This window comes from Chiloscyllium plagiosum, chromosome 11 (assembly GCF_004010195.1).
Source record: "Chiloscyllium plagiosum isolate BGI_BamShark_2017 chromosome 11, ASM401019v2, whole genome shotgun sequence".
Lineage (NCBI taxonomy): Eukaryota > Metazoa > Chordata > Chondrichthyes > Orectolobiformes > Hemiscylliidae > Chiloscyllium > Chiloscyllium plagiosum.
Window position 1 is genome coordinate 15,033,221 of NC_057720.1, and position 15,151 is coordinate 15,048,371.

General features: G+C 42.0%; 1 protein-coding gene across 2 annotated transcripts in view; it reads left to right on the forward strand.

The window, feature by feature from the left end:
* lrrc8c (leucine rich repeat containing 8 VRAC subunit C) overlaps positions 1–8,086 on the forward strand; it is a 39,487-nt gene extending 31,401 nt beyond the window's left edge. For both annotated transcript variants that reach the window (XM_043698739.1, XM_043698741.1), the window contains one exon: positions 1,151–8,086. In XM_043698739.1, the coding sequence (XP_043554674.1) occupies positions 1,151–3,442 (2,292 nt within the window). In that variant the 3' untranslated portion in view covers positions 3,443–8,086. The remainder of the gene's footprint in view (positions 1–1,150) is intronic.
* The last annotated feature ends 7,065 nt before the right edge of the window (positions 8,087–15,151 follow it).

Sequence of the window (15,151 nt, forward strand, 5' to 3'; positions counted from 1 at the left end):
TTGAACATGAAGGCTATGGGCCAAGTGCTGGGAAATGGGATTAATGTAGGATTGGTTAGAACAGACCCTATGAGTTAGAGGCCCTGTTCTGCCCAATATGACTCCTTGACTCCAAGTACTTTTGATCAAAATGAGGTAGCTGGAGGAAGATCCTGTGTAGCTTGCATGGACTGATTGCGCTGAATGGCTTGTTTCTGGACTTTTTTATTCAATGTAATTCTATATGCTGACCAAACTTAACCCTCAGTCACTATCACAAAAACAGCAGGGATGTTTTGTTGTCATTTGTCAAGGGCGGCACGGTGGCTCAGTGGTTAGCACTGCTGCCTCACAGCACCAGGGTTCTGGGTTTGATTCCAGCATCAGGCGACTGTCTTGTGTGGAGTTTGCACATTCTCCCTGTGTCTGTGTGGGTTTCCTTCCACAATCCAAAGATGTGCAGGTCAGGTGAATTGGCCGTGCTAAATTGCCTATAGTGTTAGGTGCATTAGTCAGGGGAAAGGGTCTGGGTGGGTTACTCTTTGGAGGGTCAGTGTGGCCTTGTTGGGCCAAATGAATAGCTTGTTTCCACACTGTAGGGAATCTAATTTGTGTCTTTGTGAGATCTTCCTTTTTGCAAATTGTACTTCTTTTTCCTCTCAGACAGCTCTCTGTGTAATTCCCTTCCTCACAGCATAGTGGAGGAGGGCCCATTAAACCTGGTTGAGGCTGGGTTAGATTCAGGATTGACAAGGGAGTCCCACAGGTTGTAGCACGTGGCTAGGAGAGTAAAGTTGGGTGTACAATCAGATGAGCAGTCAAATGCCAGAGCAGATCTGAAGGGCCGAATGGTCAACGGTTACATCTAATTCCTGTGTATGTATGCTACAGTGCTTCAAAAGTAGTTATTTGGCTGGAAGGCACATTGTGATTTTTTTTTTGTAAACGGAAGTTAATTCTTCATTGCATGCAAATCCATGTTAATGTTTTTAGAGTCTGTGGTGACTGCATGTAACTGAGTGAAAAGCTGAGATCAGCCTTGAGACTGAGTGACCTCTTTTTGTGCAATAATCGCTGTGATTATATGATTCATTGATAAACTTTCTATTTAAACTTGCTCACAGGTTATACCTTCTAATGGTGTGTTTCTCTTTACCTGTCTCTCTCCCAGGTCATGCAAGACAAGATCATTTGCCTCCCAAAGCGTATCTCACCCCACAATCTTCACCCTGTTCAAAATCAAACCTTGGTCAACATTTCCTCAGGTCAGTTTGTAACACCAGCAATGCTGCCACTATCACGCCCAGCCTCTCACACTTCAATTGAAATGAAAGGACTGAAAACAAACCTTGATCTTCAGCAGTACAGCTTTATAAACCAAATGTGCTATGAGCGTGCCCTGCATTGGTATGCCAAGTATTTTCCCTATCTCGTCCTGATACACACTCTGATCTTCATGCTGTGCAGCAACTTCTGGTTCAAATTCCCTGGCTCCAGCTCGAAGATCGAGCACTTCATCTCGATCCTGGGCAAGTGCTTTGACTCGCTGTGGACCACCCGCGCCCTGTCCGAGGTGTCCGGCGAAAATCCCGAGGAGAAGGACAGTAAGAGCAGCCAGAAGAGTCACCAGGTCCGAGTGGCACCGGGGCTGCCCAACACTGAAGGCAACCTGGTGAAAACGCAGTCCTTGCGCTCCATTCCCGAGAAGATAGTGGTGGAGAAGCCAACGGTCAGTGCCCTAGACAAGAAGGAAGGTGAGCAAGCAAAGGCACTGTTTGAAAAAGTCAAAAAATTCCGACTTCACGTGGAGGAAGGAGACCTTCTGTATTCCATGTATGTCCGTCAGACCATCATTAAAGTCATTAAGTTCATCTTCATCGTTGCATATAACAGCATCCTGGTCTCTAAAGTCAACTTCACTGTGGATTGCGAGGTCAACATCCAGGAGATGACCGGCTACTGTAAGTTTTCCTGCAATCACACCATGGCCCACCTGTTCTCCAAGTTGTCCATTTGCTATCTGTGTTTTGTCAGTGTCTACGGCCTCACCTGCCTATACACACTGTACTGGCTCTTTTACCGATCTCTTAAGGAATATTCCTTTGAGTATGTCCGCCAAGAGACTGGGATCGACGACATCCCAGATGTGAAGAATGACTTTGCCTTCATGCTGCACCTGATAGACCAGTACGACCCGCTGTACTCCAAGAGATTTGCGGTCTTCCTGTCCGAGGTCAGTGAGAACAAACTGAAGCAGCTGAACCTAAACAATGAGTGGACCCCGGATAAACTCCGGCAGCGGCTGCAGACCAATGCTGAGAACCGGCTGGAGTTACAGCTTTTCATGCTGTCGGGGCTGCCAGACACAGTGTTCGAACTGACTGAGTTGCAGTCTCTCAAGCTGGAGATCATCAACAATGTCACCATCCCAGCCACCATTGTGCAGCTGGTGGACCTTCAGGAGCTCTCCCTGTACCAGTGCTCAGTCAAGATCCACAGCGCCGCCCTGGCGTTCCTGAAGGAAAACCTTAAGGTCTTCCGTGTCAAGTTTGACGACATCCGTGAGCTCCCACACTGGATGTATGGGCTGAAGAGTTTGGAAGAGCTGCACCTTCAAGGCTCTTTGAGCCCTGACCTCTCCAAGAACATCACCCTGGAGTCCTTGCGGGAACTCAAAAGCCTCAAGGTACTTTGCATTAAAAGCAACTTGACCAAAATCCCACCCACAATCGTTGAAACTTCCAGTCACCTTCAAACACTGCGCATTCAAAATGATGGCACCAAACTGGTGATGCTCAACAGCTTGAAGAAAATGGTGAACCTAACTGAGCTGGAGCTCATCCACTGTGACCTGGAGCGAATACCCCACGCTGTCTTCAGCCTGATTAATCTTCAGGAGCTGGACTTGAAAGAAAACAATCTGAAATCCGTCGAGGAAATCATCAGTTTTCAGCATTGCCGCAAGCTCACCTGCCTCAAGATGTGGCACAACAGCATCATGTACATCCCAGAGCACATCAAGAAGCTCTCGAGCTTGGAGCGTCTCTACTTCAACCACAACAAGATCGAGGTTCTGCCCTCGCATCTTTTCCTGTGCAACAAGCTGAGGTCCTTGGACCTGGGATACAACGATATCCGGTTCATTCCGCCAGAGATAGGCGTCCTCCAGAACCTGCAGGAGTTCACCATCACCGGCAATAAGGTGGAGAGCCTGCCCGATGAGCTGTACTTCTGCAAGAAGCTGAAGGCACTGAGAATTGGCAAGAACAACCTGTCCGTCCTGTCCCCAAAGATCGGCAACTTGGCGCACCTCACGCTGCTGGAGCTGAAGGGGAACCATTTTGAGGGGTTGCCTGCAGAGCTGGGCGCGTGCCGGGCACTGAAGCGAAGCGGTCTATTGGTGGAGGACGCCTTGTTTGATGTGTTGCCATCCGACATCAGGGAACAAATGAAGACGGAGTAGAATGTGGGGTCAAAAGGGACAGTCTAAATGTCAGCCATATTGTCACCACTTTTAGAATCACGTGACCCTTGATGGGTGAGTCTGTCGTGAGCTAGTTGTGGTCTTTTGTTTTGCTTATTTTCCTTTTAAGTTGTATAACTTGAGAGAGAGAGAGAGTCACTGCCAACATTTTTACATTAATCTTGTATTTTATAATCCATCATGTTCCTTTTAGCTGCGCTGTGTGAAACATCTGTTGGAATCGGTGAAGATTGAATAATTTGCGGCTCACCTCTGTTGTCATTAACAAATTTTAAGCGATGGATTTTAGTGCATTATAAAACTTCTGGCTTCATGCCAGAGAAACCTGACCAGAGCAGACCATTGCCTTCCCACACTGAAAGGAAGTTATCAGTGTGGATATGACTGACAGAAATATCTGTCTGTGAACTTGTGACCAGCCTTTTTTTTTAAGAAGAAGAGATATTTAATATATAAAATCAGAAGTCTGTGGTGAGACGAGACGGCGATTTCTCCCAAATTTATTTATTTAATGAAAAGAAGTGAAATGTGCCTTTTATAGGGTGTTAATGCCCAAAACTGCTGTGCAGGCTAGTGTATCATGCCACTAAAACACTGAAAAGATATCAGCCAACTGATTCAAATATTCATTGCTTATCAGTTTTTCACTGCAATGTACTAGCAGGGAAAATAGGATTTTGCACTAAAAACAAAGGGGTTGTCATTATGGTTCAGTTGTAACCCAATGTGAGCTCGTACTTGCTGACGGGACACTGGAGGGTTACAGGCTGCGTGGGGACTAGATGCCACTTAGGCAAAGGTGAGGACTGCAGATGCTGGAAACCAGAGTTTAGATCAGAGTGGTGCTGGAAAAGCACAGCAGGTCAGGCAGGATCCGAGGAGCAGGGAAATCGACGTTTCGGGCAACAGCCCTTCATCAGGAAACTAGAAGCCACTTGTTAAATGGAGGCTGCAGAGGAATTAATGCTAAACATAGGAGCTGGAAACTGAGGTACGCTGATGCAAAATCTTGTCAGATTGATCTGCATCTGTATAGTGTATGGGGCAATGGATGACTATAACCGTGTTATAGCATCTCAGTATAGTGGCTATGAGACTGCAGAGCACAAGAGACCAAACTGCTGCGGAGAAGTGTTGGTAAATAAGAAATGTTCAATACATTACATAGAAAATTTCTTTTTAACAATTATATGTAGGCTGGCAGAGCATGATAGGATCAGTATGATGTAGTCAAATACGTAATTAGGAGGATTTATGACAGGAGTTCAAAGTATATGGCCTCACCCTGGTCAAAGTTATTTTTTTATGCAAAATATCTTAAAAAGCACTAAACATCCCCATGTACCTAGATCGATATATGCATATAAGATGTACAATATAATTAATTATCTTATTTGTGGGAGAGGGCCATTTGGAATGTAACTATCAAAATGTGAGCCTGCCAATCTGAGATTACTCAAACTAAATCATAAAGAAAATCATAAAACTAAATCATAAATTGCAAACCAGGATGTTAGTGTAGAATGTGTGACAGTCAGTCTTTACACTGAATTAACTAAGGATTAACTCTGGTTTCCAAACCAAGTGTATCAACAACAACCTACATTTGCACGCACTTTCTATCCACAAAGCCTGCCTTCCTGTCGTCAGTATTTTGCATCACATCTCTATCATAATTTTCCCGTAAAATATTTGTATTCCCACATTCCTAGTAGAAAGCTAAAGCACCTTTTAATGTTTTCTAAATATTTATAATGACTGCAGGCTGCCCAAAAGACACTTTTCTTCAAAGCAAAGGCACCTTCATGTCCAACCCAAAGTAGAACTTAGCCACTGGTTCAACTGCAGAGAGTACACACAAACACTGCTGATGGGTTTGACCATTGGGTCAGAGAGCTAAGCTAATGCCAACTTATTATGCAGCTCCTGCGTCAATGTGAAATGAAAATCACTTAACAGGAATATTATGGCATTAAAGGATAATTGAGTTTTGTTGTCTTAATTGTCAAGGGGAAATTTTAAAGCTTCCTTCCTCAACATTTACACATTAGTCATATCATAAAGTCATTATTCAGGAGTTAAATGTTGAAAGGGTGATGTGGCAGTTGATTTTGATGAAAGGACCAATGGATCTTTTTCTGGTCCACGCTTTAGACAAACAACATTCCAAACTTTATACAACGGGAGATTGTACACAGAGTTTAATGCTTGACTGTTTTGTTCAAAGTTAATTTACCACAAATAGAATTACTTTTGTATCTAAATGAAAACAAATGAAAGAAAAGTGCAAAGAAAAACGTTCAAAGCTACTTATAGAAACATAGACAATAGGAGCAGGAGTAGGCCATTCAGCCCTTCGAGTCTGCTCCATCATTCAATATGATCATGGCTCATCATCTAACTCAGACCCCTGTTATTGCTTTCTCCCCATATCATTGATCTCTTCAGCCTTACGATCTAACTCCTTCTTGAAAACTTCAGTGTTTTGGCCTCAAACACTTTCTGTGTCAGAGGTTTCTGTAGATTCACTGCTCTCTGGGTGAAGACATTTTCCTCATTTCAGTCCTCGATGCCCTCCTAACTGTATCCTCAGACAGTGACTGCTGGCTCTGGGTTAAAAGTGCACAGCTAAAAGTAGAGGGCTTTCATTTTACACTTTGCTTCACAATCCCTGGAATTAAAAACAAATATAATCCTTCATCTTTTATGCTTGAAATCTTAGAAGCAGGAAGCCACAACTTGTACAATCTTGCTCAGAAGCTGTGTGCAACAGGATTAGCCAAGGCAGGAGAAGAATCTCGTGTTTAGGTCTGTTTTTCCAACAATGCCAAGAATTTACCTGGTCTTTAACACACAAATCTTATTATCTGCCCTGTTCTTCAGTTTTAGACTCCTCACTGCACCTTGTGCCAAGTAACCATCATTCAGTTTAAGCTGATAGCCGCTGGCCAATCTGTACAGATGTCACTCCATCATCAGTTACTAGTTATTGTATGAGATCATCGTACTTTCACTTGTCTTTTGAATATTCTCTGTCCTTGTGGAGGCATATATTCTTCTGTTTCGCATGTCAACTCTCTGACAACCTAGTTGAGAAAGAAAGAAAGTCTTGCATTTGATGTCATCCAAAGCTCTGTTTATGTGTCCATATTCACACCAAATCCAGTTCATTTTGTTAGGTTGGCTCCCAGTTAATGAACGCCTTTAGTTTAAAATTCCCATGTTTGTTTTCAACTCCCTCCATGCCCACCTCTCTCCTTCATGTCTGGAATTTCTTCCAGCTCTACAACTCCCTGTCAGACTTGTACTTTTCCAATTTCTAGTTTTACTTGCTTTACTACTAATGGCTATGCCTTTAGCTGGCTCAATTCTAACTTTTGGAATTTACCTTCTCAACCTCTTCCCTCATTCTATCTCCCATTTCTCCTTTTAAATATTTAGTCAAAGGGTACCTCTTGGACCAAGCACTTGTCCAACTGCCCTAATGCTACCTTATGTGGCTAGGTCTCAAATATTACTTCATTGTCTGATTATGTTAAAGGTGATATATTAATGCAAATTTTCAAGCTTTCAGAAACTCAGAACAAGCCAAAGCTCTTTACAGTCAACAGCAGTCCCAAACTAGCAATGTGATAATGAGCAGATGACCAGAAACTTGCAGATGTGATGCCTCCCACTTGTGCAGGTGGAGCACTGGCAGATCAGTGTGCTTCAGCATAACACCAACTGGGGTTTCAAGCTGTGGCCAAATTCCAAAATGTTTCAACTTCCAACCAAAAGAGATGCCCCTTCAAAGTCTTGACTTCACCTGACGAAGGAGCAGCGCTCCGAAAACTTGTAATTTCAAATAAACCTGTTAGATGATTAGCTGGTATCACGTGACTTGTGACTTTAGCTAAGAGAGTACAGCCGATTAAAGTAATTGTTGTGTTGTAAGTATATAAACCATTAATATCCTTTTGGGATATTATTCTATGCATTATTGTTATGGAAGTGTTAACTCATGAAATTGAATTTTGTTTCTGTTATGGTAGCGTGTTAGGAGTTCAGAGAGGTGATTCACATCTTTGTTTTGAAGAAAACCCCATGTTATCTGAAAGGACCAATTGATTTAGCTTTGCTTCCCATCTATGGAAGTTGCATTGTATAATGATTATGTGTGATGCAGAAACTATTGAACACTTGGAAGATGGCCATTTGGCCTCACGTGTCTGTGCCAGCTCATTGACTGACCCACTCCATGAATCTCATTCCCTTGCTTTTTTCTGTAGGAACATCCATTTCCCTTTTGAAGGCTACTCTGGAATCTGCTTCCATCAGTCTAGGGTGCCATGACAACTCGCTGTGTAGGAGAAAACGGCCTCCTCACCTTCCCCTCTAGTTCTTATACCAGGGTTCTGTTCCTATTGAAACTAATGGAGCAAAGCTAATTCTGATTTTATTTTTGCTTATACTAAGGATGCTGAAAAATAATAAAAAAACAAAAGGCGTAGTCAGCCCAAAGAGATAATTTTGGGAGAGCCAGTATTCCTTCAGTTATACAGTCACACAGCATTGAAACAGACCCTTCGGTCCAACCATTCCATGCCGACCATAATCCCAAACTAAACTAGTCCCACGTGCTTGCTCCTGACCCATATCCCTCCAAACCAGTTTCCTATTCATGTACTTATCCAAACATCCTTTAAACGTTGTAACTGTACCCACATCCACCACTTCCTCAGGGAGTTCATTTCACACAAAACCACCCTCTGTGTAAAAAAATTGCCCCTCATGTCTTTTTAAAATCTCTCTCCGCTCACCTTAACAATGCGCTCCCTAGTCTTGAAATCTCCCATCCTACGGAAAGATAACATCCATGAACTCTCAGTATTTTATAAACTCAGTATTTTATAAACTTCTATCAGATCGCCTCTCAACCTCCTACGCTCCAGTGAGAAAAGTCCCAGCCTATCCAGCCTTTCTTTATAATTCAAGCCTTCCATACCCAGCAACATCCTGGTAAATCTCTTCTGAACCCTCTCCAGCTTAATAATATCCTTCCTATAACAGGGGGACTAGAACTGACACAGTATTCCAGAAGAGGCCTCACTAATGTCCTGTACAACCTCAACATGACTTCCCAACTCCTATACTCAAGGACTAAGCAATGAAGGCAAATGTGCTAAATACCTTTTTAACCACCCTGTCTACATGTGATGCAGATTTCAAAAAATTATGTACCTGAATCTCTAGGTCCCTCTGTTCTACAACACTACCCAAGGCCCTACCATTAATTGTATAAGCCCTACCCTTGTTTGTTGTACCAAAATGCAATACCTCACATTTGTCCAAGTTGAACTCCATCTACCATTTTTCTGCTCATTGACCCATTTGATCAAGGACCCTTTGTAATCTTAGAAAATGTTCTTCACTGTCTACTATTGCCACTAATTTTGGTTTCATCTGCAAAGTTAATAATCATGCCTTCTATATTCTCATCCAAATCATTTATATAAATAACAATAAAAGAGGACCCAGAACCGACCCTTGAGGAACACCGCTGGTCACAGGCCTCCAGTCCGAAAAGCAACCCTCCACCGCCGCGCTGTCTGGTCTGTTATTAAGCCAATTATGTATCCAATTGGCAAACTCAACCCTAAATCCCATGTGACCTAACTTTACTAATTAGTCTACCACGCGGAACCTTTTCGAAGGCTTTACTGAAATCCGAGTAAAAAGCGTCTATCACTCTGACCTCATCAATATTTTTCATAAATTACTCAAAAAACTCAATCATGATTTTCCTCGCTGACTACCCCAAAACAATTTTTTGCCTAAATATCCATAGATTCTAACTTTTAAAATCACCTCCAACAATTTAGCCACAACCGAAGTCAGATTCGCAGGTCTGTTGATCCCCGGTTTCTCCTTACAAATTTTCTTATACTTATTCCCTTCTTGAGACTTCTTGAGGGTTTCATTGGCCCAGTTCTGTGGCAAATGTTTGTGGTTGCTCAGCAACAACACGGATGGAGGAAATACTTGTACCTGCCCAAAATATGTGGAATCACATTACCTTTAATCTTCCTGATTGTTCTTATCCAGGCAATATTGCACCAGGTTCTGAGATTAATAGCAGGATAATCTATTTTGACGATGTTGATTGAGGAAGACCTGATGGTCATGAATCCAGATGAGCTTCTTATACTATGGATGCCAATGACACAGGTTTCTTCACATCAGAAATGAGTTTTGGGATGCAGGCATCAATGGCAGAGCCTGCACTTATTAGCCGTCCGGATCAGCCATGATCCTACTGAATGGTGGAACAGGCTCAAGGGGCTCAACAGCCTACATGTCATTGTGGCATAACGTGTTTTGTCACACAAATTGACTATAAACGCGATTGCTGAATTGTGGATGCTGTTTGCATAACACAAAATTTCTGCTGAATGGATATAGTGCATTTTCCATAGCATGAACTTCTACAGCGCAACTTCTGTAGCGGTTTTCCATAGCATGATTTTCTATAGTGCGAGGTTGCAGAGGAACACAACTGTTGCATTAGAGTAGAACAACCTGTAATTGCATTCTTAATTCAAATGATCTTCCTAGTTACCCGTGAGAAAGTGGTTCACAGCTGTATTCTGTGGGGTTGCATTTAGACCATAAGACCATAGGAGCAGAAATTAGGCCTTTCAGTTGATCGAGTCTGCTCCATCGTTCAATCATGGCTGATAGATTTTTCAACCCCATTTTCCCACTTTCTCCCTGTAACCTTGGATTCACTTGACAATCAAGAACTTATCTATCTCGGTTTTAAATATACTCAGTGACCTCGCCTCTACAGCCGTCAGTGAATTCCACAGAGCCACCACTCTCTGGCTGAAGAAGTTTTTCCTTATCTCCATTCTAAAAGGTCTTCCCTTTACGCAGGTGCCCTCGGGTCCTGCCAATGGAAACATCTTCCCAACATCCACTCTGTCCAGGCTGTTGAGTATTCTGTGAGTTTCAGTCAGATCCTCCCTCATCCTTCAAAACTCCATCGAGTGTAGTCCCAGTGTCTTCAAATGTTTTTCATTTGTTAAGCCTTTCATTCCTGGGATCATTCTCATGAACCTCCTCTGGACTCGCCCCAAGGCCAGTACATCTTTCCTGAGATATGGGGCCCAAAATTGCTCACAATACTTGAAATGTGGTCTGACCAGAGCCTTACAAAGCCTCAGAAATACATCCCTGCCTTTATATTCTAGTCCTTTTGAGATGATTGACAACATTTTATTTGCCTTCCTAACTACTGATTCAACCTGCATGTTTACCTTCAGAGAATCCTAGACTAGGATACTCCCAAGTCCCTTTGCACTTCAGATTTTTGAATTTTCTCCTCATTTAGAAAATAGTCCATTTCTCCCCCATCCCAGTCCCTCTGATCCCGATGGTGCCAGAGATTTGACTGGCCAGCAACTTCTGGAGGTGGGACTTTCCCTCCAATGGGTCAGCCGTCCCACCTCCAGCCAATAAAGGGCCCAATAGCTATAAATAGCTGTGGGACAAGCTGGTTAACATCAGTCTCACCTTGTGTAAAGGTCAGCTCTCCAGCTGAAGGCGCTGTCACCGTACTGCTGGGCAGAAAGTTCCAGGCCTTTGACCCAGTGAAGATAAGTGAATGGCGATCTATGTCTGAGACAAAATGGTTGTAAGTTAGAGGAGAATTTGGGGTTTGTTTTCAATGGACCTGTTTCTCTTGCCCCTCTAGGAGTGTGAGGTGGGTTCTGTAGTTAGAAGCCTTGTGTGGGTTAGGATAGTATGCCCTGTTGACAGTACCCTCTGTTCTCCCACTCTGACCCGTCCAGAGCAAGCAGGCCTAATGAGATTGAGGATTGCATTAGTGTTGGCTTTGGTTTGATCTTGTTACTGTCTTTTCACCCAGATGCTGCTTGTCAAGCTCTGCGCCAATTCTATCAAGAGAGGTTTCTGCACTTTATCACTGATGCTGCCTTTTACTTTTGCTTCAAAAAAAAGTGTGCATTATCTTTTGTAATCAGCATATTTTAAAAAAATTTTAATAAACTGGAATTAACAAGTCAAAATATTAAGTCTGTGAATTGTTCTGTTTGAAATCTTCTTTAAAACAAATAATATATTTTGAATAGTTCAACCAAAGAACATTAGAGTTGATTGACAGAACAGTCACTATGTGTTTGAAGTTGTTCATTAAGATACTTGAAGAAAGTCATTCCATGATAAGCTACTGGTTTTATAAGTTAAGACATGTGTTTGCATGACCCACATGGGCCAATTAGATTTTGTTTAGCTTCCTTGTATTGCCATTAGTTAAAAGCCTTGAAATCACTACTTGTGTGGCTGAACAGATTTGTTCCTTAAGCACATCTGACAATAATAATACACTGAATTTCTTTTAAGGGCTTATTTATGATTGGCATGAAACAAAGTGAGACCTCCTAGAGACTGGGGTGCCACTTGTTTTTCTCCTGAGTTAGCTCGGAGCTTTGCAGCACAGTTTCACAGGTTTAGTCATTTACATAACAAAGTCACTTTGTGCCAATGCTATGCTTGGCCTGGATATGCTTCGAAAGAAACATGCTTTCTCCATATCACTGAGATCTCGTTCAGCAGTTCTGGTGGAACTGTTGACATGCGACCAACGCACTGCTCTCTGAGTCATTCCTGTAATGTGAATTGGATCGACTACCAATTCAACTGCAGGAGGGCCACCTTGTGTTCAAAATATAATCGTCACTCACTTATGCACTTATTCATTATGGCAAACAAAACAGTAATTATTTGTGGTTTCTTGTATCCTTGATAATAGGCTTGAAGGGTTTGTGTACTTTTTTTTTGCCTGAAAACCCAAATTATCTTTAAACAAGGAAGAACACTATAAAATCCAAAGTCATTATTTTATTCATTCAACATCTTTTTATGTCATGTCTGAGTGTCCACTACTGATTTTAGAACAAAATTGCCTTTTTATTTTTTTAATGTTGGTTTTTATCACACTGTAACTATTGTATCATATGGATATGACAGTACACTATGATAAGGCTGATTATGTCAGTTGTGAATGTTTGTATTTGTAAATTAAATATTGAATAGGAATATCACACATGATTATGTTTTAACGCAGCTCTAACAGTTATTTGAATGGACTCTTATAGTATCTATCTGCGTATTCAAAGCTGTATAAAGATAAATGAACCTTAATAGTCCCTATTTATGAAGAATGTATTTGCTTATTTAATGCAGTTTTTACAACCTTTTCAGACAGCTGTTACTCAGTCATCAATACTCTGTAAAATAGTTTATTATTGTGAAAAAGAGTTTTAAATTGAACCTCGTGCAATTGTCTGCCAAAATTAGTACTATTTCTATGAAAGAATTCTACACTATGCAGCTTCCTGTGTTTTGAGAAACGAACCATCCATATACTGCAGGATTTAAGTCACAGTAGCTACTGAAAGAAGCACAATAACATGCCCCAGACTATGACAGCTCTAATGTAACTGTTTGTGATACAAATAACTGCTTAAAATATATATCGCAGGTGGCTCGTTTAATGCAACAAGTTGTACAATGTTTGAGAGCTGTGACTGTGTTCAATTATCAACTGTGCAATAATTTCACTTGCATTGGTACTTGGTTTTTAATCGAAATGTACAGAATTTTCTGTGTGCTGGGGCACGTAATGTCTGCACAAGGTGTTGTTAATATTGATTCAGACAGTACTTATTGGACAAGTCCATTCCTTCTGGGAGTTACTCCAATAAAACCCTAAAACTATTTTAATTTGTCAAAAACATTTCATACATGTAAAGAGGAAATTAAACTGACGGAAAAAGAATACAATTTGTTGAAATATTATTGCCTATTCATGTCTTGATCATTCTCGTTTGTAGCGTTGTCCAACTGTATGCAAAGTGAACAGCAAATAACTGTATACTGGAGCACCAGGCTAAACTTTCCCCTTACCTTTAGAAGAAGTCCATAACATGGGACCTTCTGCATCACACTTGTATTAGATATCAGAGGAAGGCATAGTGAAACCATAAAATAACCACAGCTATTTGATGCTGTAATAAATAAATGCAACATGCATTTATTTATTTTACACTTATCTTTACATTACATTTGCGAACAAATTATATTTGGAGTGCTGGCTGGATGTGGGATGATGTATGAGCCCAGTTTGATTTTGATGAATAGGGAATTTATGCATGGAGCCGGACAAAGTGGTGAGACTCTTAACTAGTACTTTGCTTCAGTATTCACAAAAAAGAAAGACATGGTGGACAGAGTCTCGAGAGGAGCCTTTTGATATTCTAGGGCGTGTCGATATAAAAAAAGTGTTGAGTGGTTTTTTTCAAAGGGAAAGGCAAGGGAGGAAATTTCTTGTACAAAATCTTTATATCATTCAAAGTTTGTGAGAAGATTTGTAGCTCGGGTGCTCATTGCTGTGGTTCTGTTCGCCGAGCTGGATATTGTCTGCATGAATTTGACTGGGACAACACTACCATTATAGGGCAAGCCAAACAAAGAACAGCCAGGGAATTCCTAGAAGCATGGCACTCATCCACAAACTCCATCAACAAACACATCGACCTGGACCCAATATACCGGCCACTACAGCGGACAGCTGAAACTGACAACCGGAAGCGGCAGGGACAGGCCACTATAAATGCCGGAGGAAACACCACAGAAGCGTTTCACAGGAGGCTCCCAAGCACTGAGGATGTCACCTAGACAGGGGATGAAACGTTTGCAACAAAAACTTCCAGCTCAGCGAACAGAACCACAGCATCTTTATATCATCTTTAGTCACAGGAGAGGTCCCAAAGGACTGGAGAATGGCCAATGTTGTTCCTTTATTTCCGAAAGGCAAGAGATATAATCCAGGAAATTACAGGCCAGTGAGCCTTACGTCAGTGGTGGGGAGATTATTAGACAAGGTTCTTGGGGCAAGATTTACTCACATTTGGAAAAATATAGACTTACTAGCAATAAGCAGTATGGTTTTGACTAGGTACGATCATGTCTCACAAACCTGATTGAGGATTCTTTTGAGGAAATGACAAGGAAGATTGATGAGGGCAGGGCAGTGGATATTGTCTACATGAACCTCAAACAAGACCTTTGACAAAGTCCCTCGTGGACGGCTGATACAAAAGGTGAGGTCACATGGGATCTGCAATGAGCTGGTAAAATAGATACAGAAATGGCTGAGGTGAAAGTGAGGACTGCAGATGCTGGAGATCAGAGTCAAGATTAGAGTGGTGCTGGAAAAGCACAGCAGGTCAGGCAGCATCCGAAGAGCAGGAAAATCAACGTTTCAGGCAAAAGCCCTTCATCATTCCTGCTGAAGGGCTTTTGCCCAAAATGCTGATCTTCCTGCTCCTTTGATGCTGCCTGATCTGCTGTGCTTTTCTAGCACCACTCTAATCTTGACACAGAAATGGCTTAGTCATAGACTGAGAGTAGCAGTGGAAGAGTATTTTTCTGACTGGAGATCTGTGATCAGTGGTGTTCTGTGGAGATCAGTGCTGGGACCTCTGTTGTTTGTAATAGAGTAGAACGCCTGTATCTGCAGATTCGGTTTCCAGGGTTTCAGTTATCCGTGGTTTACCGCAGCCCAAAAATATTACATGGAACATTCCAGAAATAATTCTGGGAGCTGCTGCCGGGGAGGTA